This window comes from Pelobates fuscus, chromosome 4, assembly GCF_036172605.1.
Source record: "Pelobates fuscus isolate aPelFus1 chromosome 4, aPelFus1.pri, whole genome shotgun sequence".
In the NCBI taxonomy this organism is placed as follows: domain Eukaryota; kingdom Metazoa; phylum Chordata; class Amphibia; order Anura; family Pelobatidae; genus Pelobates; species Pelobates fuscus.
Genome location: NC_086320.1, coordinates 323,615,838 through 323,643,781, shown reverse-complemented (window position 1 = coordinate 323,643,781; position 27,944 = coordinate 323,615,838). Strand labels below are relative to the sequence as shown.

Below are 27,944 nucleotides of genomic sequence, written 5' to 3'. Positions count from 1 at the left end.
TGTATAAAATAATAATAAAAAATAAATTTAACAGATTAGGTGAACATTGGACAGTTAGGCTTAAGTTATCCAACACTTCATGCTAAAACTCATACTACAAAGATTATAACTACAAAGAGAGCTAACTAATTAAAAATAGATTATCACAAGACTGTCAGGCAGGAGTATTCACCGATTCCCTCTGTTTTGTTTTATATTTTTTGGTATAGAAAAAAAACATTGTGTGTCCAGCGATAACAAACAGGATAGAAATGATGACCAAGAGTCCAAACTGTTGAGGTTGTGGAGCTAAAATGACCATGATGAAATGGACTAAATCCATCAGATAATTCATTGAGCTTTGCACACCATTAACGACCCCACGTTCAGATTCTGGTATATTCTCCTGGAGTAGCTGAGTCACTGTCAGATCAAAAGACCATAAACCTATGTATAGAAAGAGCACGATACATAATTAGTACGACACCAAGCTGCACGTTGTAAACCACAAGTAATTATTTCAATACTAAATATTTAGGAAAATGATTAGTATAAAAAATGAATATGTTTATATCGGCCTAGCTATATTTCAAACTGACGCTATCGATTCAGTTAGTTTCCCATTGTTGATATGCTGGGAGATTTGCTGAGTAGAGTAATTATTTAAGGCAGCATTATTCTGTAATATTGCCTGTTGCACAGGTCACATCTAGGATTGAATGTTAAGGTATGAGATAAAGTTAGCTACCGTTAATTGTTTCACAAAGAGCTAAAAGTGACTTAATAATAAAAAATCGATCGGAACAGTGTGAATCAATTTGAGGGGGAAAAAACAAGAAGCAATTTCATTTTAAACCACGGGGTGGCAATCTTCCTTAAATAAATAACAGCAAATACAATAACGAAATGAAACGGAAAGGAAAAAAGAACACAAAGATAATTAGCAGTTATTACCAGTGCTAATTCTATTGATTTATTTGAAGCTAAAAACATTGAGGCTAAAAACACAGTATTGAAGAAAAAAAAAAGCCTAATCTATGCAAGTTTTTTGTTAGTGTTTGTGCCCAAAAACAGTGCACCAAAAGTTGCTAGGTATGTGTGGATGTGTATCACTTCTTCACGCCGAAAGGGGCACAAGTGAAAGGTATACAGTATGCCCTTTAGCTTACCAAATTGTCTATAAACATGGAGGTCACTACATTAGATGCTGAATACTATCCTGCAGGTTGATCCCAGCCACACACAGTACATCTCTTAGGTAATCTTGTCGGAGTAGGTAGTCTGTGGAGATCAATCTCTAATTATCTTTCTATCTCTCTATTCATCTCTGTCTGCTTGGCAGTCTCTCTGCCTGGCTATAGTTTAAATTAAACATGTTACACCCAGGGTAAGCAACCTTTTAGTAGCACTGTACCCAGGGCCGGTGCAAGGATTTTTGCCGCCCTAGGCAAAAGTAAAGTTTGCCGCCCCCCCCCATATGACATCACAATGCCCCATGTTAACTAACGCAAGTGCTGCAGTGCCGCCGTGTTTACATTAAAAGGCCTGCAGGTACAGGCTATAGACACCAGAACCACTACATTAAGCTGCAGTGGTTCTGGGGACTAAAATGTCCCTTTAATGTGAGGTAAATTAGAGATTAGTGCCACGAATAATATACTAGATTGCCTACTTACAATCAGATGAGGATGGTGATGGGCTCTAGCTGCAGTCTGGCTCCACTCGTCTGGTGTAGAACAGGCTCTCTGGAGGCTGTTTGTGTTCTGGGAGAACGGAAAGCAGCTCCATTTTTTTAAAGGCCCTTTACACAGCTCATGGTCTGGGCCCCAGGGTCCACCTTCATGTTCCACCAAATAGTTTGTTCACAGGAGTAGGGGATGTCCTGATATGTGTGTAAGGAATGCATTGTGTGAATCTGTGTTTGTATGTGTAAGGGCTGCAATGTGTGTATGTACGGGATGCAGTGTGTGCGTCTGTAAGGTGTGCATTGTGTCTGTGTGTGTAATGCATTGTGCTTTTCTGTGTGCAAGGGGTGCATTGTGTGTATGTGTGATGGATGTCAATCTCTCCCCCCCTCCCTTGTCACTCTCTTCTCCCCCTCTCCCTCCCTCGTCACTGTCTTCTCTCCCCCCCTTGTCCCTCTCTTCTCTCCCCCCCTTGTCCCTCTCTTCTCTCCCCCCCTTGTCCCTCTCTTCTCTCCCCCCCTTGTCCCTCTCTTCTCTCCCCCCCTTGTCCCTCTCTTCTCTCCCCCCTTGTCCCTCTCTTCTCCCCCCTTGTCCCTCTCTTCTTCCCCCCTTGTCCCTCTCTTCTTCCCCCCTTGTCCCTCTCTTCTCCCCCCTTGTCCCTCTCTTCTCCCCCCCCTTGTCCCTCTCTTCTCCCCCCCCCCCTGGTCCCTCTCTTCTCGGCCCTCTTGTCCCTCTCTTCTCCCCCTCCCTTGTCACTCTCTTCTCCCCTGCGTGTCCCTCTCTTTTCCCCCCTCCCTAGTCACTCTCTTCTCCCCCCTCCCTAGTCACTCTCTTCTCCCCTGCGTGTCCCTCTCTTCTCCCCCCTCCCTTGTCACTCTCTTCTCCCCTCCCCACTCTCATTCCCCCTCCTAACCCCGTCAATTCCACTCCCTGTCAATTCCTTCCCCCCACCTGGTCAATTTATTTCCCCCCCTTTCAATTTATTCCCCCCACCCTGCCTGTCCATTTATTCCCCCCACCCTGCCTGTCCATTTATTCCCCCCACCCTCCCTGTCCATTTATCCCCCCACCCTCCCTGTCCACTTATTCCCCCCCTCCCTGTCCATTTATTTCTTCTCCCCTCCCTCTCCATTTATTTCTCCCCCTCCCTCCCTCTCCATTTATTTCTCCCTCCCCTCCCTCTCCATTTATTTCTCCTCCCCCCTCTCTCTCCATTTATTTCTCCTCCCCCCTCTCTCCATTTATTTCTCCTCCCCCCCTCTCCATTTATTTCTCCTCCCCCTCTCTCTCCATTTATTTCTCCCCCCTCCCTCCCTCTCCATTTATTTCTCCTGCCCCCCCTCCCTCTCCATTTATTTCTCCTGCCCCCCCTCCCTCTCCATTTATCCCCCCCTCCCTCTCCATTTATTTCTCCCCCCCTCCCTTCCTCTCCATTTATTTCTCCCCCCCCCCTTCCTCTCCATTTATTTCTCCCCCCCTCTCCTTATTCCCCCACCCTCCCCTTATTCCCCCCACCCTCCCCTACCTATGTTGTAGCGTGGCCGAGCTCTGTACTGTCCGCGGGTACAGGGAGCTTTTGTTTCCTGTACCCGGCCGTTAGTCCGTCCGTGTACAGGAGACAGATGCTCCCTGTCCCGGCGAATCATACAGGGCTCGGCCACGCTACAGTGAGGGAGTGACAGGAGGGAGCGCTGAGCGCTTCCCTCCTGTCAGCCCCTCTCCTCATGCTGCGCCCGGGCGGTGCGGCCTCATGGACGCACCAGCCCAGGCGAAGCTGCAGCCGCCTGAGGCGCTCTACAGAGCGCTCGGGCGGCTGCAGCATTAGGAGGGCCGGCGCTCCTGGCGGCGCCCCTTCCCAAGGGGCGCCCTAGGCGGCTGCCTAGTCCGCCTTAATGGTAGCGCCGGCCCTGACTGTGCCAAAAAGAGATCTTGAAGTCCCTCACCGTTCCGGTTCTATTTTTATAAATTGATCTGTTGTATATGTGTATGTTGCTGTATTCTGCTTGTGTTATTTATGGGTACCTCCGTTGCTTTGTTGTGTTGTATTTGTGTGTATGTGGGCTGTAATATTGTATATGTTCATGAATAGTTTGTGGTATTTTGTGTAATACCTATGAATGTTGGGTCTGGATGATAGGGCACATAGTTTGTTTGGTGGTGTGAGTATGTGTGGGAGTGCTTGTGTGATTGTGTGCATGTATTTTGATTTCCAGTGGTGTTGTGTTTGTGGGGATTGTGTGTGAGCTGTTTGTATTATTTGTATGGGGGTGGTATTCTTTTGAAGCTCTGTGTATATTTAGCAGTGTGGGTGGGATATAATTTCTAATTAGTGGGGTAATAGCTGCTTGATCCAAGGAGACATCTGACTGCTATTTTGGGGTCAAGAAGGAATCTTTTCCTAGTTTGTTGCAAAATTGGAAGCACTACAGACTAGGTTTTTTGCCTTCTTTTGGATTAAAAACATATGTGAGGAAGGCTGAACTTGATGGACGCAAGTCTCTTATCAGCTATGTAACTATGGTTTTCCTGGGGTTTAGTGGGGATCAGGATGGCCAAGTACAGACCAAGGGCACTAGCTGTGATAGCCAATGTGGGCTGTTCTTCTCCGGTGTGGATTCTCATTCACAAGTGCTGGGAGGAATTGATCTGAGATCACTTCCTCTACTTGATGCAATGCATGAATTGAGGATTGTTCCTCACCACCTGCAGTCACTGCTCAGTTTGCACTAGCAGATATCTGAAGTGCCACTGCGACTCCTGATAGGCCAGAGCCTGTTTATCTCTGACAACCCTGAGTGTCATGGATGGCACTCGTGCCATAGGTGGCTGACCCCTGTGTTACACCAAGACTATTGAAACATCTCACCAGCCAAGGTCCTTCAACATTTAAAATGTTCTTAAGTACATCTTAAAAGGTACCTGTCCCACATTATTATATACTACATTTTATACTATTTTGAGAGCACAAGCACTTTATGATTGCAGATTTGCTAGCAAATGTATTGATTGGGATTGACTGATAAAGGAGAGCAGAAAAGAACTCATACGGCCCTTCTGCTTTCTACACATGGCAACCACAGCACATGTGTTTGCTGTTGTAATTCCCAAACCCATAAAGCTGAGAACATGACGGTGCTGAATCATAAAAAAAAAAAGAAGTGAATTTATATCTAAAAAATTTACATGCACTTAAGGGGAAGAACTTATATTATAGTGAACCCGTCATGACAGATTCACATAAATTGTGGCTATCAGAATTATTGAGAAAACTTATGTATAAATCTTCTCCCTTGTCACGCCTTCATGTATTGGGTAAATTACTATCCGGTGATGGTATCTGATCGGCCAGCATCATTATAATGTTTTCAACATGATCACACTAAAAACAGCACAACCATTTTCTGCTTGTAATTAAGTCGAAGTTAAAAACAGTCGTCATCATGAATTATACAATTAATATTACAAGGTAAACTACAAACAAAATGACTCTACGTGGCCAAAAAGGTGACATTTTCTCTTGCCAATATGTAGTGGAAATGTTGAGCCCCGACGTGCATTATCAAATTTGCCATATTATTTTGTTGTTGCAATGCTTTCTGTTTAAGAATGCTTATTTGTTGTTTATTTGCTTTGATCAATTCAAAGGACTGTGTATGCCCCAAAGCCACTTTATCCTAATGAAGTGATTTAAGTGCATTGATGCTGACCCTTTTTATCTGCCAATGTAAAACACTGTCATTTCTGAGAAACAGCAATGTTTACATTTGCTACTAAACACACATTTAGTAGTTGTCAAACAGACAGCCACTGGAGGCGCTTTTTCAGTGTAGACCTTAATGTTTCGAAGGTCTTCTCATTTGGCATTATCAAGCTTTGTTCTCTATATGAAAGATCAGTCAAGTACAGTGATTGCAACACATGCACCGTATGTCCGCAATGTTTCTTCATGAGAAGCATCTGATTGCACAAAAGTCGTCATAACTGATGATTTCACCAGAGGCAGAATGGCTCTAGAGAGGAGTCTGTCACAGCACTGGATAACACGTACATTTTATGGCAATATATTTGACTAACCGGTTTGTATTTCAATTACTATAGTGTTCCTTTTAGAAATAAAGAGATTTATTTTTAATGTTAGAGTGTTCCTTTAATGATGAATCGTTAATATAAGTTTGGTTACATTGCTTCACATGTCATCAACTCAGGGGAGATGGATGTGGTGTTATATCTGCTTATGCACATTATTTAACACATTATAATGTTCATGATAAATTGTAATTGATGGTCCCGGCAATTGATAACTCTTCTTTGGTAGAATTATGGTCACTTAAGCTTGACTGATCAACATAAAGTGCCCTTTTCACAGAACCAATCATGGTAAAAGAGTTGTCAAAAAGTAGCGGAATGTGTTGATAATTACCAAAAATATATTATCATTTTCCCATTGTGTATTCTGCAAAACGTTGTTTATGTTTTTAGTGTTCTATAGTTGTGAGATAAGAGAATTTGTTTAACCCCTTAAGGACACATGACATGTGTAACATGTCATGATTCCTTTTTATTCCAGAGGTTTGGTCCTTAAGGGGTTAAGGGACAAAAAAGTATGTAAATGGATTGAAGAAGGGATGAACAAAAAATAAATAAAACATAAAATGGATTTCAAAAGGGGGTGAAAAAAGAAAAGAAATACATAGTTCAGGGGTAGGAAAGCTTTGTGACTTAGATGTTCTGGACTACAGCCATGATGTTGGAAATGCATCAAGGGATAGGTAGTCCACAACATCTGTAATGCCGAAGGTTGCATTCCCCCTGATACAGGTAAATGGACTAAAAAGGGTAACAGAACAAATTAAGCAACTGTGAAAAACTGGTTGAATAATGAATTAGCTAGAAATACAAAAGGTATCTCACTTACCAACTCTTGCTAATATTACTCCTGAGAACAGCAGTATGATTGAGATATAGGAATCTGGGTTTTCGCCTGCATGTACACTCTCAAACAGCACAGTGTTATTAGTCCAGTGAATGGAAGAACGGTCTGGGAGGATGGGTTGGTTGATATTCCCTTGAGAAGGATAAATATGAAGCTGGTTCTGTTGATGCTTTTCAGTATTTAAAGATGAGTTCATGCCCACGAGAATAGAAAAAATACCCAAGTCAAAGGGACTACCCGCAGCAAAGACTGAAAATACACAAAGCATTAAACAGCCAACATGAAGGCAACTGGATATGATTCCAGTGACCACTAAGCCATAACGTCTCCTTAGCTTAGTAAACAGAAATGTGCCCATTAATCCTGAGATGGCTGACACGGCCATGAGTATGCTAAGCAAAGATCCACTTATCCCCTGAGTATAGGCATAACCTGTAGTGATACAGTCAAAGCCGAGGACTGTGGTATACAAAAAAGCTAACCCCAAACCGGCTAAAAAAACAGACTGTCTATAGTATGATTTCCAGCCATCTGTACATGTATGCAGAATGCGTCGGATCTTCTGGAAGCAAGCAGGGATTGTTGAACTCTGCTGTGCTGGTGGCTCTGGATTCTGTGGCTTGTCTTCATTTGATTCATCAGGTATGGCTGGTGTACTAATGAAGTCACCTAAGGGCGAGCAAATAGGTAGGTCACCTAAAGCAGATACAAAATAAATATTATTACTATTATCTATTATGTACAAACGAATTTTTATTGACATGTTATAAAGGGGCTACAAGACAAAACAAAACAATGTATTTAGACAAAGTGTCATTAAAAACAACATTTCCTATTTACACCACTAAAGTAGGTTTACACAAAGTGGTAAGCATGTAAGCAATGAGATTACAATCAAAAAGGGATAATGGTGGTTGAAACAAAAGCGAACAATAATTCGAAGATCGTTTGTATATTTTTATGTACCTTTGGTCAAATGATTAGTTATCTGACCTTTTCAAAATCACAATTTTGGGTGACATAGGGTCAGATAACTTACAAAGTACAAGAAAGATGGCTGCCAGAAATGGCTTCCCTTAGGGAAAATAGGCATGGAATTTCATTTAAAAATGTAATATACATGAATTAAAAAATAAATAAATAATGATATAGCATGTTATAGCATAAGGTTATATTCAGATAAAAATGGAATGGAATAACAAATAAAAAAATGTTGATGACCGTATTCCTAAATTAGGGGTGGGGAACCTGCGGCCCACCAGATGTTTTGGACTACATCCCTCATAATGGTCTTACAGCCATAATGCTCGCAAAGCATCAAGGGAGATGTAGTCCAAAACATCTGGAGGGCCAAAGGTTCCCCATCCTGGCTTTAAATCAAAGAAGAGGCAAATTCTGGACTTGCCGCTATCGCCCTATGTTGCAGATGCTCATAGCCATGTCACATTATTCACCTTACCTTTTATGAGAAAGGATGTCTACACTAAAACCAGAAGTTGTCACTTAAGCTTTTGTTAGACATTGTCACATGAGGGTTTGTTAATGCATGTAGTTCATTTTTTTTATAGTTATTTTATATATCACCACATGTATATTTGATTTATTTTACTTAAGTGAGCATGTGCAGCCAAATATAATTTGTGAGTCACGCATATGTTTTTCCCTTCTGAAAATGTACAATATTTTATTTTTATATACCTTGTACATTAAGAAGCTCCAGCTGATGCTCTATATAATGCTCTCCTATAGATTGTTGTGCTTTTACAGCCAGCTGAGGTACCATTTTATAGACTCGGGAAAGAAATATAAATTCTACAAGCAATGAGACCAAGTTCCAACCAAGAATGAAGCCACATCCAACCACATTAGAAGCCCAAGTCATGACCTGGCCCACTGACAAAGGGGCAAAGATATTAATGACTTGATCCATCCGTCTTACGGTTGCATTCATTCCTAGTTAAAAAAAAAAAAAAAGTAATACATTAATGGAAATCAAAACTGATCACATTAACACAACATATGATGGAGATTTTTTTTGGACATTTAAATATTAAATTTATATAGTATACCATAAAACATTACCTTTACCATACAACACTACTAGAAATGTATGCTAAATACGATAAAAGGGATAGGGAAAAGTGAGGAAAAATTAAGATGGGAGGACAAAAAGGAAAATGCTTCTGTAGAGGGATAGATAAAATTGGTATCTTTATAAAACACGACTCGTCTATGAGATACAATTACATTAACTGATCTAGAATAACTGCGCCTACAATACGAAACTTGCAACAAGATCTTTATCCATACAGGATACACTGCCTAATACGTCACTTTGCAGTTCAAAGATATTTCTGTAGAATATATTCTATATCCTTGGGAGGAACATAAAATTATATTTCCAATTATGTAACTACTACATACATGCTGAGTATGCAAATAAAGCAGTTTTTTTATGGTGCTTGGAGTTTTCTTGTAATAAATGTGTTATAAACAATAGTTCAAGGGGGGCGGAGCTGACAGCCGAACCGACTGGTCGCACTCACCGTGAGCTCCACAAGTTTTCAGCACAAACTACTAAAAACCGACTATATTTAACTCCTACTCACTTAAACAAGCCGTGCTCACCGGGTCCGATTGGCAGAAAAAACAAAAAACAGAAACTTGAGCAGCCCCGGCACGAGCATCGGGGATCTGTGGCGGCGCGCACATGGCGCCCCGGAGCATGATATGGCCTCATACACCGACTAAAAAATCAAATATACAGGCACTCTTTTATCCGTATTGGTGCAAAGTATCCAGGTAGCCCATTAACCTCCTAATAATCAAAAACCAATAAATTATACTGCACTCAAAAAAGTAGAATATAATGTTATATTTAATAATTAATGGATTTCATAGGTATTTAAATATATAAAAAAAATGTGAAAAATAGATAATTTAAAGCGAATAAATCCTGTAGTGACCAATATGATTTCATGTGTAAAAAGATCCTTACAAGAGCTGACTAATATACAATAAATGTTGAACTCTATAGTATCATGAAAAAGTATCAAGACAAATCGCAATGACTGAGAATTATTTTCTCTTTGAAGATAAATATTATAAACAAGTAAAAGGGACCGCGATGGTCTCAAATGTAGCTCCTACATATGCCAATATCTACATGAACAGATTAGAAGAAATACACATATATACCGCCCCATTATTTGAGAAATGTCTTATGTGGAAGAGATTTATTGATATATTCGTATGCTGGGGGGGTACGAGAGTTCAGTTGGATACTTTTTTTTGACCAACTGAACTCTCTAGACCCCAACATTAAATTCACCATGACATGTGACAGGGAAACTGTTCCATTTCTTGATACTCAAGTACATTTGATTGCGGACAAACTACACACGAACATTTATACTAAGCCCACGGATAGAAATAATCTCTTGGAGTAAAAAGAATCATCTCACAGGAAGATCAAGTTAACTCTGGGATGGAATTTATGTGTAACAAGTTTATACATAGGGGCTACCCACTGGAATTAGTGGAACAACATAAAAGTAAGGTATTAAATATGGATAGAGATAAGGTGCTTAACCCTATTGGTACAAGGAATCTTTTCACTATATCGTCAAACTTTTGGAAGAGTGAACCACTAACTTCTGATTATCTGTTGCAATACTACTCCTTTAAATATAAAACAACTTGAGCCCTATAACTATGAGAAAAGGTATCGAATAGAAATAGATACCCTTCTTGAATACTAACTATTACCTTATATATATAAAAAAATTTTAAAAAAAAAATCTCTCTAAATTATTTTTTCCCTGAGATAGTGTTCTCCCACAAAAAAATCATCAAATTGGTGACCTTAGATTTAATCTTTGAAGCATTTCTGTACCTTAGATATATTTGGGAAGGTACAGGAGATAGTATTCAGATATTTCATAATACCCTTCTGTATATCCTGCAATAATTTGCAGGTCATTTCATGTATTACTGTTTTTATACACATATATAGGATGTAAAGAGTACTAGCAGTTAGCATTTATGTGTTTTTTATATTTATTTGTATTCTTGTTTTGCATTTTCTACACCCTTCTGTATAAATTAGGGTGAAACTGGCAATGTGGTAATTGTTTACATTGATATGTGTGGTTGCACACCGCATAGAATATGGATGGTGCAACTTCAAACAATTGGACACATAAGAATCAGAATTTGCCACATTGGCCTCCAGTATAGCGCATATGAGCGCACTCAATGGGAGACGCATGCGCAAGTGAAATAGTTACACGCATGCGCATACTGGGAGCAGCACGTTATGTGCGTCATGACGTCATTCGGGCGCGAACAAGCGGGCGCGCCCAATTTCTACATAAATGCGGACACATTACTCTTCTCTTTACCTGCACAGGGCCACTGAAGGGACTGAAGGGTCCCGAGCGCGTAGCCCGACTTCTCAAGAGTCTGCTCTCTTTATACATCTGACCAGGACCTGCCAAGGACGTGCAGTTTTTCATCAAACAAGAAGGAACAGTTCTGATAATTTGGACAGCAAAGTATGGAAGCTTCACTTGGAATTGGACTTTTTTCCAACAGGACATATTGGTGAGATCCACCTAAATACAATAGTGTGTACACACTGGGACTGTATATACATTTTTTCTTTTTACTTTTTTCTTTTTTCTGCATTTTTTTTTTTATTTTTCAATTTTTTATGTTTATATTTTTTCTACTTTTTTTCCATTATTGTATGTATCTCCTTGTTAGCATCTGTCAATATTCCAAATTTGGAATTTTTCATGATACTATAGAGTTCAACATTTATTGTATATTAGTGAGTCAGCTCTTGTAAGGATCTTTTTACACATGAAATCATATTGGTCACTATATGATTTATTCACTTTAAATGATCTATTTTTCAAATTTTTTTTTTTTTTTTTTTTTTTTTTTAATTCTTTATTTTTGTTGTGCACATATATATCACAGGCAGGTAAGAGGTGCCCCAAAAGCAGTCCTCCAACATATCCCACGCTCAACATGCGGGGCACAAGATGAACAGGCACATTTTATAATATAATATTAACCAGTAGAGACAGTCGCTTGTGTAGGTAGCTAGGTAGTTAATTCAAGTTAAATCAATGTGGTGACTATGCTTTTGATATCTAAACGTTAGTAACATCGCTTTAGTGCTATTAGTGAACAAATCCGTTACACGTATTTTGTATGAGTAGAGCAACGCATTATGAGTAGGCATTAAGCATGCATCGATTAGCAGTAGGATACAGTTAGCTATTATGCTTTAAATTGCTAAACAATGCTAGCACATAGGATATATCATGAAGAAGAAAGAAAAAGAAAATAATCAAAAATAAAATAAAACAGCGCTTGATAACTAGTATTTAAACAAGCTAGTGTCATTATCCTTGTCATGGGACTGCTACATGCAATGAGAGTGTAAGAGTGACACTAAAAGAGAAGTACAAGTGACCAAAGGAACATGAAACTCAACTAAATAGTGAGTTTGGGTGTCTGATCAAACTAGGCATGCTAAGATTAGTGTCGCCCAAGCTGACAGCGGAGGTGCTGGTTGGTGAAAGCATGCGTCGTCTAAAGTGTGGTATGTGTGGTATGGAGCGTACACACTACATCATGGTTGGGTGTAATAAAAATCAGAGGCATTAACAAAGAGGGAAAACATAAGTTGGTGCTTAATTAGATTAGGAGCTTATCATATATTATACTGTGTTAAGTCTGCTGTTCAGGTTAAGTGGTTAGTAAAGTTCCATATGTGTTGCAGACAGTGTGCTGAGTTCGGATGTGTGTGTAGTAGCCTGGCGGCGGGCACGGAGTGCGGGCCCATCAGCCTATTCCTCTTGTCGGGTAGGGTCCTTCTCTGCCATCCACAGCATCCCCGCCAGGATCCCACCCTCCAGGCCAAGTGCTCAGGCTGGTACGCAGGGGGGTCCGCGAACAGGAGGATTGTCCCGTAACAGAGTCTTGGGTGTGCCTGTCGCTGGTCTTGTGCCAGCCACGGCTAGAGTAGCAGGCCACTTGGGCCGGAGGGCTACATTGGGGCACGATGTGCTTGGCTGGACTGTTTTGGCGTGATCTGCAACGCACGAGAGGGCCATTGTGATGAGGTGTAGGCTTAAATTGCTTCTTGTGTCTGTTCCTCCATGGCGTTTTTCCTGAGTCTCGTGGTGAGTATTTGGGTAGACGGTGGTGCTGACCGGCCAGGTGGTCTCGTGGCGTTGCGCTGCGGCTTGCATGCTTGGTGATAGGCCTCTGAGCTTTAGGTGTATTTCTCAGGGTGCTATAAGGAGTGGTGGGCTGAGGTTGGTCCAGTGAGTGAGACCAGGTTAGGCTCCGAGTGGCTCCCTGCTGGCTGTGTTGCCTCCGCTTGCCATCCAGCCTCTGTGTGACTTGTTTAAGGCCTGTCTGGCTTAACTTCTTGTAAGTCCGTAAGTTGCTTTGGGTTGGTTTTGTCATGGCACACTGTACCTCTTTCTGTTGGGTCAGTTCTCTATATTTAGCCCAGAATGCATCAAAGGCTTTGACGATGCCGTCCTCCCCGGGTAGCCCTCGTTTTGGGGGTTTGGAGTGAGATGGGCCTTGGTTCGGCGGCCATCTTGGCTTCCCCCGCGTGGAAGTGTAACTCTGCAGGGCCTCTCCGGCTAGGACGGGGTGAGTATTTCTGCGCCTTATGGTGGACCAGGATAACCCCCTCTGGTCCATGGGGGGAGGGGAGCAATTACGGGCTCCACAGTCGGCCGGAGTGCAAGGAGAGCGGCCGTCTCCCCCTGCCTTGGCCTCCCGTAGGCCGCATGGTTGCGTCATCGTGGAGTTGCTGACCGTCAGCGGATTTTACCGCACGCACTGTGTCCCCGAGCTGTTTGCGAGTGCCCAGTAGGTGAGTGGGGTGGTACACAGTTAGTTTTGGCTGGGTAGTCAGGCGATTTCCCGGTCTTGGGCCCAGAGCTCGGGTAGCATGCGACCGTCCGCTCCTGCAGTCAGGCTCCGCCCCCTTTTCAAATTTTTTTGTATATATTTAAATACCTATGAAATCCATTAATTATTAAATATAACATTATATTCTATTTTTTTGAGTGCAGTATCATACACCGACTACTTCGAGGAGTCAGATGAACAAATATCGGACCCTGAGGAACCATGCTCACCCACTAAGCAGACGCCACCGCAGCCCAAACAGCAGCCGGACTCAACCCCGGTAACGAAAGCAGTAATGCAAGAACTGCTGGCGGAACTCCGTCGACACATACAGACGGACGTGGCGGACATATAAAAGGGACATACAGGGCCTTCGTATGTCTCCCTGGACCACATGGTCTCCCTGGAGCAGGATACCCGAAACCACACGCAGCAAATAACCAGGCTGCAGCAGGAAATAAAATCACTGCGACAACAGCACATGGTCTTGGACCTAAAGATGGCGGCAATGGAGGACGCACGCCGCGCTCAAAATATTAAAATAAGGGGCATAGCAGACTCAATACTGGACGCAGAACTTCCACACTACATGAGGCGCCTGATGACCGCACTGCTCCCACCGAGGCAGGCCAAAGGACTGTGCCTAGATGGGATATTCAGAATCCCCAAACCGGCAACGGCCCCAGCAGCGGCTCCAAGGGACCTAATTGTTAGGTTCCAGAAGCAACAAGATAAAATGGCTGTCATGACCGCCATTAAGGACAACGCACACCATATGTTTTCGAGGGCATGGCCCTCACTTTTTATGCAAACTTATCCAGGGGAACCATGGCCTGGCGAGCATCCCTTAGGCCTTTTACTTCCCTGCTACACACGCATAACATCACTTACCGGTGGCGCTCGACCCACAAGCCCCAGGTGACCCACGGAACAGCTACTATCTCGATAACAGACCTGCAAGAAGCGAAGACACACCTCTCTACACTGGGCCTTCCAGCAGACCTGACGCAGCAACCCCGCTCAACTTCTCACCCCCACCAATGGAACCCGGCAACCTCAGAGACATTTGTCCCAAGGGGATCCAACCACGCGACACAGACGACGGCCCCGGCCTGACTACCCCTTGCGGGCCAGCAGAGCCACGCCAACCACCCCAACTGCAACCCTGGGGCTGCTGGAGGACAGTACATATTTTGTTGTTAATCTGTTTTGTTCGCACCTTTTCCACTGAGGCACCCACACACCCTCAGGGACACCCCTACAGCCATATAGCACTTAGCCACACATAGCCCTACCGCACCCATGACCTTCCAAGAGGCCAGGATAGTGGCCCTCACTCAACACCATCACCTACCGATACTGGTTCCCACGGCCGAACCCCGAAGGGTGAGGCTGGGGGACACGTAGAATACTCCTCATGGACAAGGCAGTTCGCCTCCCCCACTAGTGCAGCTAACACCAGGATACACAACGGAGTACTAGGCAAATGTCCACTAATCTCCTAGCATCCGCTCCACAGACTACCACCCTATTGTCCAGACACCTCGTCTTTCATACACCCATGGCTTACTCTGTGACACTACCAAATAAGAGTTGAGCCTGCTGACAGCCATACTCCTAGCACACGGGCATAATTGGTCCTTAAAATTTTTTACTTTATTGTTTTTCATCTTTAAGAGTAGCACTAGTTGTCCGCCATACTCATAGCAAGCATGTGTTGCAAAGCTCTACCGCCTTTACTCTCTCACCTTGTGGTTACCACCACGTAAGGTGCTATACTGCTCTAGCCCTCACCACAGTTATCTGCAAAAATCATAGTCATTAGCTAAGACGTGCTGTTGAACACAGCATGCTATGCAGGATGAAACCACTGACTGAACCAAGCAATTAACCTCACATCTCTCAATGTAGCGCCATACATGTTTAACCTGAATACCTAACCTTAAAAAATTTGCATTGTCTATACTGCCATAATGTTGTTTGTTTTTATTGTGGACCACCCAGTTTGCCTCAGCTATTGTGGCAGAGCAAACACGCTTGTTACTCACTTGCACGAACAAAATAAAGAATTATAAAAAAAAAAAAACAATAGTTCAAATCATATTAAGACATTATAACACAATATCTTTGTTCAAATAATGCATTAAACATTTGCTTTTTAATATACTTTTACTAACATTTTATTACATATTATTTAAAATATGGGCTATTATTTTTTACTTTTAAGATCTGTAGAGACTTGAGTTAGAGATGGTATATCTAGAATTGTTCTCTTATAAATAAGGAATATTCTCTCTCATGGATGCTCATGGGACTTTGAGAGAAAATTTAGAAGAGACGCCTAAGAGTCATCAGAATGATGTCAAAACGTCATAGCTGGAATGACGCCACGACTGCATCATTTTGGCTATACAAAGAGCTATCATTCTTGATATTGAAACAGCACATGATGTCACTATTGCAACACTGAATCAGTTAGGATATTCTCACATAATTCTTGTTGACAGAATCGTGCATAGTGTTATATTTGTGAAGCTGGATGGGTGCTGGATGGATTCAACCTATAATGGTTCAAGGATGCTTATGCTATCAGTTTGTTCATTAATCTCTGATTGTTTTTAGTTTATTTCTATAGGTTATAGGCTAGTAGATCCCAGTGGGTAGCCACCTTCAAAAATGATAACTACTACAATCCATAAATAAAATAAGACAATGTTCTTTTTTCACATCTACAAACTATATGCACTCTACACGTAAATGTCAAAGATCAAAGATTACACAGCATATAGTGCATTAAATAAAGTTAATGAAAAGGACCAGATGGTATTCATCCACATATGCTTAGGAAAATTGGTGTGGGAATAGCCAAACCACAGTTGTTCATCTTCCATGATTGTTTTTTTCAGGAATTGTACCAGAGGATTGGAAAAAGCAGATGTAGTGTCTAATCTAGACAAGCTAGACAGTCTTCTATTGAAAAGGCCAATAACGTTCTTTCATTCATAAAAAGGGTTACTAATTCCCTTCATAAAATATTATTCTAACTTAAAATAACTATTCCAACAGGAGTTCTTTAGATAACCTCCAAATAAAATCAACTAGGCTGCCCCAGATAGAAATCCTCATATTTTAATTTACAACTTGTCCTTATATTTATATATATATATAGAGTTAACATTTGATTTAAATCAAGATCAATGTATTTTAAACATTCCAATATACATAAGAAATAGAATCTTTAGCATGATCAAAAAATCATGCTCACTGTGCCTTGAGAGGTATTGGCTATACCTCACTGATGAAGCCTCAGAAGGCTTGAGATCTCAGCGGGAACCCAACAAAGTACAGTCTACTTGAGCTGTTGTCCGTACTCGGTATTCTCTTGTACCTTGTTTTTTGCTCTCCCCTATAAGTCATAATAACTAAGATAATAAATACAAGTCAGGACCAGGGATCGAGTCATGCAGAATGTGCTTGGTGTTCCTGTACTTTTTCCCAACAAGTCGGCAGGGCAGTTACTGCCCAGAGAGGGCTCTCTGTAACATAATGGGCCGGCCCAGCAAAAATGTAATGTTGGGCGGGAAGGTAGCCTTAATGCAAGCACAGGGCTCTCTGGCAAGTAGATGGCTGTTACCCCATGCAGCCTAAGGGAGCACTGTGCCGGGAGGAAGTGATTACATTTCACTTCCTCCTGGGTCACAGAGAGCCACATAGAGGAGAGAAGAAAGAGAGGAGGAGGCTCAGGTCTGCACCCAGGCATAGCATGGGGAAAGTGAGGCAGCTAGGTACCTGCTGGTGAGTGTGCACTCTGTATGGGTCAGTATGTGTGAGTCACTCTGTATTTGTATGGATCTGTCTGTGTGTGTGTTTGTATGGGTCAGTGTGTGCGTTTGTACGCGTCAGTCTGTGTGTGTGTTTGTATGGGTAAGTCTGTGTTTGTATAGGTCAGTACATGTGTCTAGGGATGGGGCAGTGTGTGTTAGGCAGCCCTCTAATCCACCAGAGATGTGAGTGCTTCCCCTCAATGCAAGGCAAGAACAGGGAAGGGGAAGAATTATTATTTTTATAATAATTATTCAAATAAAAATAAGAAACCCCTCCCTATCTCACTCCCTACACACCCCAACATACAGTACAATCCCTACAGCACACTCTCAAAGACAGTATACCCCACACACAATACACCGCCACATACAGTACAGTCCCCCGAACAGTACATACGCCCCCACACAGAGTACTCCTCCCCAAACAGACAAAATACACCTCCCCCTCAAATGCAGTATACTCCCCCACACACGATTCATCACACACATGCACACACACTTCACCTCTATACAGGTGCACTACAATCTTTACATAAATACACACTACGGGGGGCGGAGCCTAGCAGCTAAGCTGAATGGTTGTGCTAAGCCTCAGCTCCTGCACAAAATGACACAAATGAGGGGAAAAACCCCAAAAGAACTGGCACAAAGCACACTAAAGTGGAGCCAGCGAGACGGGGACACCCCAGTGAACCTTCTGATACCAGAAACAAATGGGGCTCCCTCCTCCTACCCCCCTCCCCTTCTCTGTACCGATGGGGTTCGGTACCGGTTCGGCTGCCTGGGGAACAACAGCAACGGGGCGGCCAAGCACATGGCGCTCCCAAAATGGCGGCGTCAAGCCTATCAAGTGAACATCCTCACAGACCTGAACTGGAGGAAGGCAGCGACATACAGCAGCACATAAACGCAACCTTTGCCCAATTTTGGACCAGCCTCAGAGAAAAGATGCAAATACCCCTTTCAAAGCCGCAAACCCAACTACTCAAGGGCGAGCGGAGTCACGAGCACAAAGGAGCTCCAGAGGCTCCCTGGAAGCAGTGGGAGACGAAACGGCAACATGTAAGTGAGCCGTGACCCGCGATACCTATTACAAGGCGTCCCAAGCACCAGCTAGCCGCACAGACAACCCACACACACAAGTACCCCGAGCAGACTCCCCAGGATCCCCGCCCGCGCACAGGCGCCAAACACCTAACCCTACAGGACCGAACTTGCGGTCGGGGGGCCCGGAAAAGCACTAAATTAACACCGCTTAAACAAGAGGGCCAAAAATCGACACAGCATGGGAAAATACACCTCAGAGCCAGTCCCGGAAAGACAGAGGACCCGACCCTTAATCAACCTGTAACCCACAGAATGGAGGCACACACCCAGACGGAATCCAGGGTCTGGTATAGGGCACGGAACCGGCGAGAGGCCACAGCCACACATCTGGACATTTATGCTCAAATTCTTCCCAAGCTAAACACAGGGCAAGGAGAACGTACACAACCACAGGTTGCTGAGCCTCCGGTGAGGGGCATTGGCTGAAGGAGCCGACGGCATGACAGGAGCTTCCCCCCAGTCATACCTAACTCTTTGAACTGCCAATCTATGTTATCTTACTGCCTTTATGATTTACTCCCTTATATGTCTCACGTACAACTCGACTGCACTTAGACACAGAGCACAGCATGCCTGACTACACTCTAGGAACCACACACACACTGCACCAGTTGTAGTCATACATCATTACTACCACCGACCCACCACAACGGCTTTGGCACCCCAATCAACACACATAGCTGTAAGACATAGTGACACTGTGTACCTCTCCCAGCCGCATGAAACGGCTATTAAGCGACATATCCCTCTTCAATAACACAGTCAGTTGACAAACCTAATGACCGCACTAACCTACACACTGACTATCAACACTATTTTGTTCATCGTCTTTTACTAAAACTATAAAAATATAAAAATGTGCATTGTATATCATGCCTTAACACTGTCTTAATATGTCACTCGGAACGCTGACAGTTGTTGTTGGGGCACTGTGAGCAATTGTACCGTATTACCTTTGCACCAAAAATAAAGAATTTAAAAAAAAAATACACACTACAGCTCCTTGACACACACACACACACACTGCAGCTCTTAGATACACTTTTCAGGCCTACACACACACACACACACACGCACACTACAGCCCCTGGAAACACGCATAATCTCTACAACCACGTGTTTGTGCACATACTCTAAAGCCCCTAGCTACACATAGTACACCACAAACAGAACCCTTTATATGCACACTTCACCACAAACAACCCCTTCTACACACATACCAGTTGTGTCCAACTTTGTTCTCTGGTATTCCACATTATTCCATTTATGAGGATATCAGAGAGAAGACACCAATAAATACAGTGCATGCGTATCATTAAATTTGCTTGGGCTGTGGAAAATAAAGACAGGGCATTTCACCCATCTTTTGGTGACGGAAATCTTGGGTGACTTCCCACACTTTTTTCTTCAGGACTTGACCCCTGATCAGGAATTTAGTACATAATATTCTGCTTTTCTAATTTTTTCTTTTTTCTTTTGTAAGGGGTTCAAATAGGAAAAATACATAGAGATATCTTGATTATATTATCTCTATATCACTGCACATTGATTTTATGTTCATAAGTTCCTTTAAGAATTAAAAAAAAAAAATAATAATAGATAAAATCTTACCAGCCAGTTGACTTCTGTTATCTCCCGTGATAACCACTATCCAGTCTTTCTGAATTGTTATGGTCAGAGCCGTGCTTGCAAGGTTGGCTAAATCAGCCAGGATAATTACCACTCCATAACAGAATACCTGTTGGGTTCCACACAAATTAGTGAGTAATAAAAAATATGGAATATTGGCTCTGTAAATAGAAACCATCTCCCTTCATCTGGGTCTATCTGCAATCACTTTGTTTGACCTTCCCCTTGCCCCTTCTTCGTACTATGAAGTCTACCCACTACCTTCTCCTCCCCTCATTTCCCTTATCAACAACCCATTTTTATTCTCGCTCCCTGATTCCCACCATCCCTACCAATTCCCACTATATTATTAGTTTTTGCACTCCTCTCCATTTTATTTCCTGTCGTCTTTCTCTTTCTCCTCTACCAATGCCTCTCTATAATCATTACATGCTGTCAGCATTTACCTATATTTGGAGCCTTGCACCAATGCTTAATTTGAACAAGTTATTAGTGTTATTGTGCCTTGGTGATTTATCACTACTGGAAAGCCAACATCTTCAAAATCTGGACGTAAGGGACTAGTGAATGGAGCAATCGCAGATATTCTCTTGTGCAACAAAGAAACCGCTTGTCTATATATACCTATTCATTTTTTTCCCCAAAATGTTTTGAGTTGCCATAGTAGAGTCTCCATCAACGTGAAAAGTGAGTTGTCACTACAATCTATGGAAACTTGACAAAGCTAAGCAACAGAAAATGTGACACAAAACATCTGACCATGGAAGTCTAAGCATAGCCCAGTTTACCAGGACCAAACCACTGCCACGCATGGAAATAGAAGAGGTGGTTAGGGGATAGGATGGCGAGTTAAAGTTGCAGTTTGATGTTAGGAGGAGTTATTGGCACTCTAAAGCATCATATTCACCCCACTTCATTGTAGTGCTTTTAAAGTGCTTTTTTGGGTGTTGTCGCTACCTTTTTTTTTATCAAACAGTTTTATGAATAGACCTTACCAACAAGCCAACAAGGGGCACCACAGGGTTAATCTTAAATAACATGAGAAAAAAATGGGGTGCAGGCAATGATTATTGGCACCATAACCGCTACAATGAACAGTTGTGGTTTTGTTTCTTAGAGAGCCGTTTTAAGGTTAAGGTTGGGAAGAGTCGGTTACATGCATTCCTAATGTGTTCCCAATGTGCTAGCAGAGAAGAATACCCCACAGCAGGACTCCCGCAGTCCTCGATGCCTCTTAGCTCATATGAAGTGGTTGATTGATTGATTGATACTCCACAAGAATTCAGATGAACTTGTCTCAGTAAAACAATTACAGTCAATTAGTTTTCAATAAAATTACACAAAAAAATATTTAAAACAATTCAAACCCAAACTAGCACTTTAAAACACAAAAACCACAGAACATGAACATAGACACGGGGACAGAGTTTAGTGTTGTAAGTAGTTAGCATGTATGGTCTTTAAGAATAACCACAAGAGTAAATAGTAAAGACCTACTGTGAGCCAACCATGCCATATCTGTTCTATCTCACTTTTATAGGAGAAGACCAGCATTAGGACTATACAGCAGGCCGTAACAGATGAGTTCTGAATAAATAGCGATGCATGAGCAACTGGAGAGGAAAACATAGATTAAAGGGATCCTGTGAGAACTTTGTAATTACAACATTATATGATATACAATAAGAAAGAGCCAACACATCCTACAGATCTGTACAATGGGCATAGACAATAACCACAGCTGGTAATATTACAAAGAAGACAAGGCAATAAATGCTTTGTTCAAAGGAGAATAAACTAAAGAGGAATATTGGTATAAAATGTCATGTGTACAATATTTATTACATTTTACGCAAATCATATGATTCCACAGAGTTATATAACTTCAGTGTAATAAGGTTGGTTATGGGTTTGATGTGCATCAGCATGCATTGGATTATTTCTGATTAAAGGAACACTCCGAGCACCATAACGGCTTATTGTCAATTAAGTTGTTAAGGTACCAGGAGGTCCTGGGCACGGTCTTACCTTAAGGGGTTAAATAAATTATGAACAGTTTAACTCCAAAGTTGCTCAGTTGTCCCATGGACTTCCAGGTCCCTGTGTTTCCTCAATGGGAAGCCAATGCTAGGTTACACCAGGGCTCAAGTCCAGCAAGAACGTGTTGGAACTGTTAATGGACCCTTAATAGACTAGTGGGAGGATCAAAGATGTCCCTGAGCAGCCCAGTACATTTTTATGTCAGGCAGAGTGGTAGTAATGCCGGAGGAGAGGGGAACTGGGAGATCTATGTCTGCCCTTGCGTGCTCTGACACTTATAGTCCAAGTGGTGCCATGGTAATCTACGGCAACGCTCTAACAATAAGTGTTGGTTCTCAAAGACAGGTGCCGCGCAGACATAGACTTCCAGTTTCCCTCCCTGCACCTGGTGGATAGGCAGCCCGCTGGACTACCAGGGACCTGAATACCCCCTCCCTGAAAGGTAAGAATAGGAAGGGGGTAATAATTTTTAAAATAACATTTAAATCCCCTATCCTACTCCCCAAACACACACAGTACACCCCCACACACACAGACTGCATCCCCACACACAGTACAACCCCCCATACAACACTCAGTGGATCAACACACAGTACACCCCACATGCACAGTACACGCAGCCACGCACATAGTACACCCCTCCACACTGAGTACACCACCAACACATTAAGTGCATTCCCCCACACAGTACACCCCCTCACACAATGCACCCTCTCACACAGTAAACTCCACAATCAACAAACAGTGCGCCCCTACACAAAGTACTTTCTTACACACACAGTATACTATCTCCCACACACCTCTCCCCTTATACACACACTAAACCCTTTAATACACACAGTATTCCACCTACACACAACCCCTATATATACACACACACTACACCCTCTATACACATACACACTACATCTCCTAGATACACTCAGTGCAAACCCAATACACATACACAGACAATGCCAACCCTAGTTATAGACACTATATCTCCAAAATACACACACAATGCAACCCCAATAAATATACACTCACACACACCAGCCCCTGCCAATACACACACACACAATCTCTACAGCCCTATATGCGCACATGCATACACACGATAGCACACAACAGCAGACCCCTTTACATCCACACTACACCACAAACAGCCCCTTCTACAATCACGCTATTTTTTTCTATGATTTCCCAGAGACAAGACACCAGCAAATGCAGTCATTAAATTCACTTTCGCTGCGTAAAACAAACAGAGCATTTTCCCAATCTGAGAGCACTTCAGCAGGGCTCTGCACATTAGATGCTGGTTGGGGTGGTCGAATTTTTGGTAAGTTCCAACACTTTTTTTCCCTTAGGACTAGACCTTTGGGTTGATCCTAGTCTAAAGCCTCCTCATTGCAGCAAAGGTTAGAGGAGGCAACACAAAGATATATATTGACCGGCACTTCCTGGACCATTTTGTCATTCAATGGTTTGTAAACAGTTTAATCCTTTGAGGTAAGGCTAGGACCTCAGGCACCATAACATTTTCATTAATATGAAGTTGTTATGGTACCCAGAGTGTTTCTTTAAGATAAACAAGGAGAAAATAGAGCATATTTAAATTTAACATTTCTTAAAAGTTGTCAGAGAAGGAGCAAGACAATATACACTGAACAAAATTATTAACGCAACACTTTTGTTTTTGCACCTATTTTTCATGAGCTGAACTCAAAGATCTAAGACTTTTACTTTTACTTTTTTCTAAGACTTTTACTTTTTTTGAGAGAAAGGCCTATTTCTCTCAAAAATTGTTCACAAATCTGTCTAAATCTGTTTTAGTGAGCACTTCTCCTTTGTCGAGATAATCCATCCACCTCACAGGTGTGGCATATCAAGATGCTGATTAGACAGCATGTGACAGATTAGACAGCAAAGTGTTGAGCACAGCAAAGATAATTGCTACTTTATTGATATTACAAATTATTATACCTTTATTTCTTGGTTTCCTGTCAATCCAGTCGCCAATTAAAGCCCCAAACACTAGCACAGAACTTGCCACCACTAAACCAAAAACAGCTGTTAGGAGTAAATTATGTCCATATAATTCGATCAGGAATACAGAGATGGCAAAATGCCACATGCGATCCCCCTAGATAAATATAAAATAAAGGGTAAATTCCTAGAACAAGCTCAACAAAATATATCCAGGATTTTTAGTTTTACAAGTGTTAGAATAAGAAAAACAAAACAAGTTTAAGCCTAATAGGGTTGTTTTATAGGAAATTAACATTTTCTCCTATGGAGTTATCTATTAAACTGGTGCCAAAGACAGGTATTTGTAATGATAGCTAGTATGGGAACTAGAACGTCCTACATGCAAATTTGGTCCAATGGGATTTTATGGGACACAGCTGTCACTATTGCCTAATTAGAACTGTATTTGAGCATTTTCTTGCGCATCTATCAATCAGTTCTGGATTTAAGCCATTCAGTTGCAGCTGGCAGGTAAAAATCCAGTCTCTCTTTTTTGTAATATGAAAACCTGTTTTGCACAATCCAGAGCCATGGTAAATATGGATTTTGCAGTTCAAATATCTACACATAGCCCGGATTATTAGCCCGGATTATTTTTTTCTTATCTGGACTGGGAACATTTGGTCTTTAGTGAACAACCCTAATAATGTCTAAATGAATAAATAAAGCCCAAACATTAAAGTAAAATATATAAATATATAAAGATGACAGACATAGAGGACTACAAAGATGGTAATTGTATGAAAGTCCTTTCACAAGTTAATTGTTCTAAATGTCATACCCATATTGAAAGTGCACAGCTGACGTAGACTAAAAATCTTGGACCCATGAGGTAGTTGACAGCAGGGCCTGACAAGTAAACAAAAAGAAGGGGTGATTGTGAATTTCAACATCTGTTTAGTGAATACAGGCAAACAATTAGAAATTACCCAATGGAGCAATCTCTTTATAAAACCAGCAGCCGTAAAGGCTCTGGGGATGGGGCCTAGAGGCCATTATGGCTAGTCAGCTTTATCCTACTCTAACTGAATCCACCAAATCCACCAAATCCACCAAATATACCAGTATTTTCAAGCAGCATCCATCCCTAAAAAGGAGTGGAGTCACCAAGTAACCTTACCTGTGCTTGCCTGTTGTGTCCATTTTTGCCCTGAGATGTTTACATCCTCTCGGCCACATTGAAACTTACTCATCATAAGGGCCTATAACTTACATGCGACTTGGCTGTCTACCACAGGCTGGAGGCCTTTTGAGGGAGATTAGAGTGAGCTCCAATGCACGCTCTACACTTACATTTCGACAGATGATATCTAATTTGACAGTGGGCCCCGCTCCCCCCCACCCCAGTTTAGTTAACCGGCCCACTCAAGTCACATGAGAATGGTATTTTTACTTACTTTTTTCCCATGCAGTGCTGGTCTTGCCACGGCTAGCCCTGCCTCCATGGCAGAGATAATCGGTCTTGATGATTGCAGCCAATCCAATGCTTTCCCGTAGGAAAGCATTGGGAGGCTATTGAGCATGCACAGCAAAACGAATCACAGCACTAATCAACATCTCCTCATAGAAATGCATTTACTCATTTTTGGTTTAGTACTTTCGGCTACACTACTGTTTCCATTCGGCTCTGTACATTTAGCCTGCATTCAGCCACGCAGCAATTTTCTATTTGGTTCATATATAAAAGTCAAATATAAAAATCTGATGGAATCTAATCAGTACATTTCGAATATCTGCTTATTCAAGTTCAATTTTAGATATAATTCAAAGAGTATCATGAAAACAAAAGGTCTTTGCATGCAGGGAGAAATGCTCTTGAATGTACTTTATATAGATACACCTTTTTATTTAAAATCATCCCTATATGTTTGGATACTCGGAAGCTGTTCAGATAAACAATACAGTTCAAGAAAATGTTTTTCAATTTCAAATTTCAGTTTTCTAGAAAATGTTCAGAGAAAAATATATACTTGTCTTTAGTTTGTATCATGGTTTGTGCACAATCTGGTGGACGTGCACAATCACACACACAGATCCCACAATGCACACAGCTCATTCCCAGAATGCTGTTCTCACAGCAGCAGACATAGCATTCTCGGAATTTGACACATGCATCGCCATATCCCAATTAGTTTTGCTAACTTGCATTAAGGCAATTCATACTGGAATGTCAATGGAATTTAGTTATGGTATGGTTAGACAAAATATTATATTCTGCAACAGGTATATGGTAATCTTGCACTACAATGCCTATGAACCACTTCCATCTATTGTTGTTTTACATCTTTTGATGGCTATTGCAGATTTTATCAGCTGGTCAGCCCCATATGTTGCCCCCAAACAGTCTATAAAGTGCCACGATGTGATTGTGTTTTTCATGTCAATCTTGCAGATGAAATGTTGCTTTTTACAGGGGACCTATCTGCTTCCTGATGTGTTGCTGTAAAATGCGGAGAGGGTTAATGATGTTATGCCTACTTAAAAACATATTTAGTATCAAATGGATCCTGTGCTGCATCCATAATATCCCTATCTAAAAGCAAAGGTTTATGAACCAAAGACAAATTATGCAATAAACAGAACAACAAGCACCCAATGTAGGCAAAATTACAATAAAATACTGAATTGCAGGCTTCGTTTGGATAATCAGAGACAGTTAGTTTCATAAAGCTATATAATGCATTGACCTCATCACGTGAAGCAGTAATTACCGAGAACTTTCTTCTTTTCCCTTGGTTTCTTGACACCAGGGGGCTGTGCATCTGCCCTTTGATTTCCAGGACCCTCAAAATCATCTAATTCTTCCAGCATTGCTGTTTACTGTTTTAAAAGCAAAAATGTGATTATCAGCATTCAATGTAACAGTTTCAAACAAACTAACAAACAACATTGCGTAACTACTTATAATATTAAAATAAAACACTTAACCTAAAGGTTTTAGTGCATTTCTGTGATTTACATTTTTTTTTTACTTAAAAAAAACAAAAAAAAAAACATATTTACATTTCTTTTTATAATTTATTTGTTTTTTCCATTATTCATCATTCAAGCCCTCACAATTCAGTTGGTGTATATATCCTTATCTAATTGTATCCAATTAGCTTAAATGATGAGATTTGGAATTCAGGATATATTGTAAAAAAAAACAAAAAAACAACAAACTGAATAATGCAAAAATAATTTGAAAAAGTAAAATAATATAATCACTCTGGGCTACATAATTACCCCAATCAATATGATGCGTTATTTATTACATATACACAATCCGCAACATACTGCACATTCAAAAACATTATCTTAGCTCGACCAACAGATTTACGAAAACATAATTCAATGTATTGTTTGACAATACAAACAAAACTCTGAACAATACTTTCTGGCACATTCTATGCCTATACTGCATCGTTTCACTTACTCCACTATACATTCACCCAGGTTCCAAAGTACACATTACATTGTGGTGAAGATAAAATTCAGTACTTACCATACGCGAGCAGAATCAAACCTCTCATGTGTTCTAGTGTGTTTTTCCAAACGCTTTGCTGAAAACAGTTTATTAAGTGGGCAAAGGCCCTCCCATGCATAGAAAGATGAAATTTACAACGACCAAAAAAAACAACAAAAAACCTGGAAGAAAACGAAAATGGATGACTTCACTTTATGAAACTTACATGTACACTTGCTAACATGTACCCATTGTATAAAAATGCTGCAAGTGCAAATGTTTCATGTTTGTTGTGAAAAGGAAAGCCAGCACTTTCTGTCACACGTGACAAGCCTAGTACAATGTGC

General features: G+C 41.5%; 1 protein-coding gene across 1 annotated transcript; it reads right to left on the bottom strand.

Moving 5' to 3' along the window:
• Positions 1–27,944, bottom strand: LOC134608083 (solute carrier family 40 member 1-like). Its single transcript, XM_063450717.1, has 9 exons — positions 27,637–27,944; positions 26,864–26,972; positions 24,934–25,001; positions 24,108–24,267; positions 21,603–21,718; positions 20,088–20,214; positions 8,296–8,550; positions 6,580–7,293; positions 1–426 (listed from the first exon to the last, which is right to left on the bottom strand). Exons 2-9 carry the CDS (start codon positions 26,961–26,963, stop codon positions 155–157), a joined length of 1,812 nt encoding a protein of 603 aa, XP_063306787.1. The 5' UTR covers positions 26,964–26,972; positions 27,637–27,944; the 3' UTR covers positions 1–154.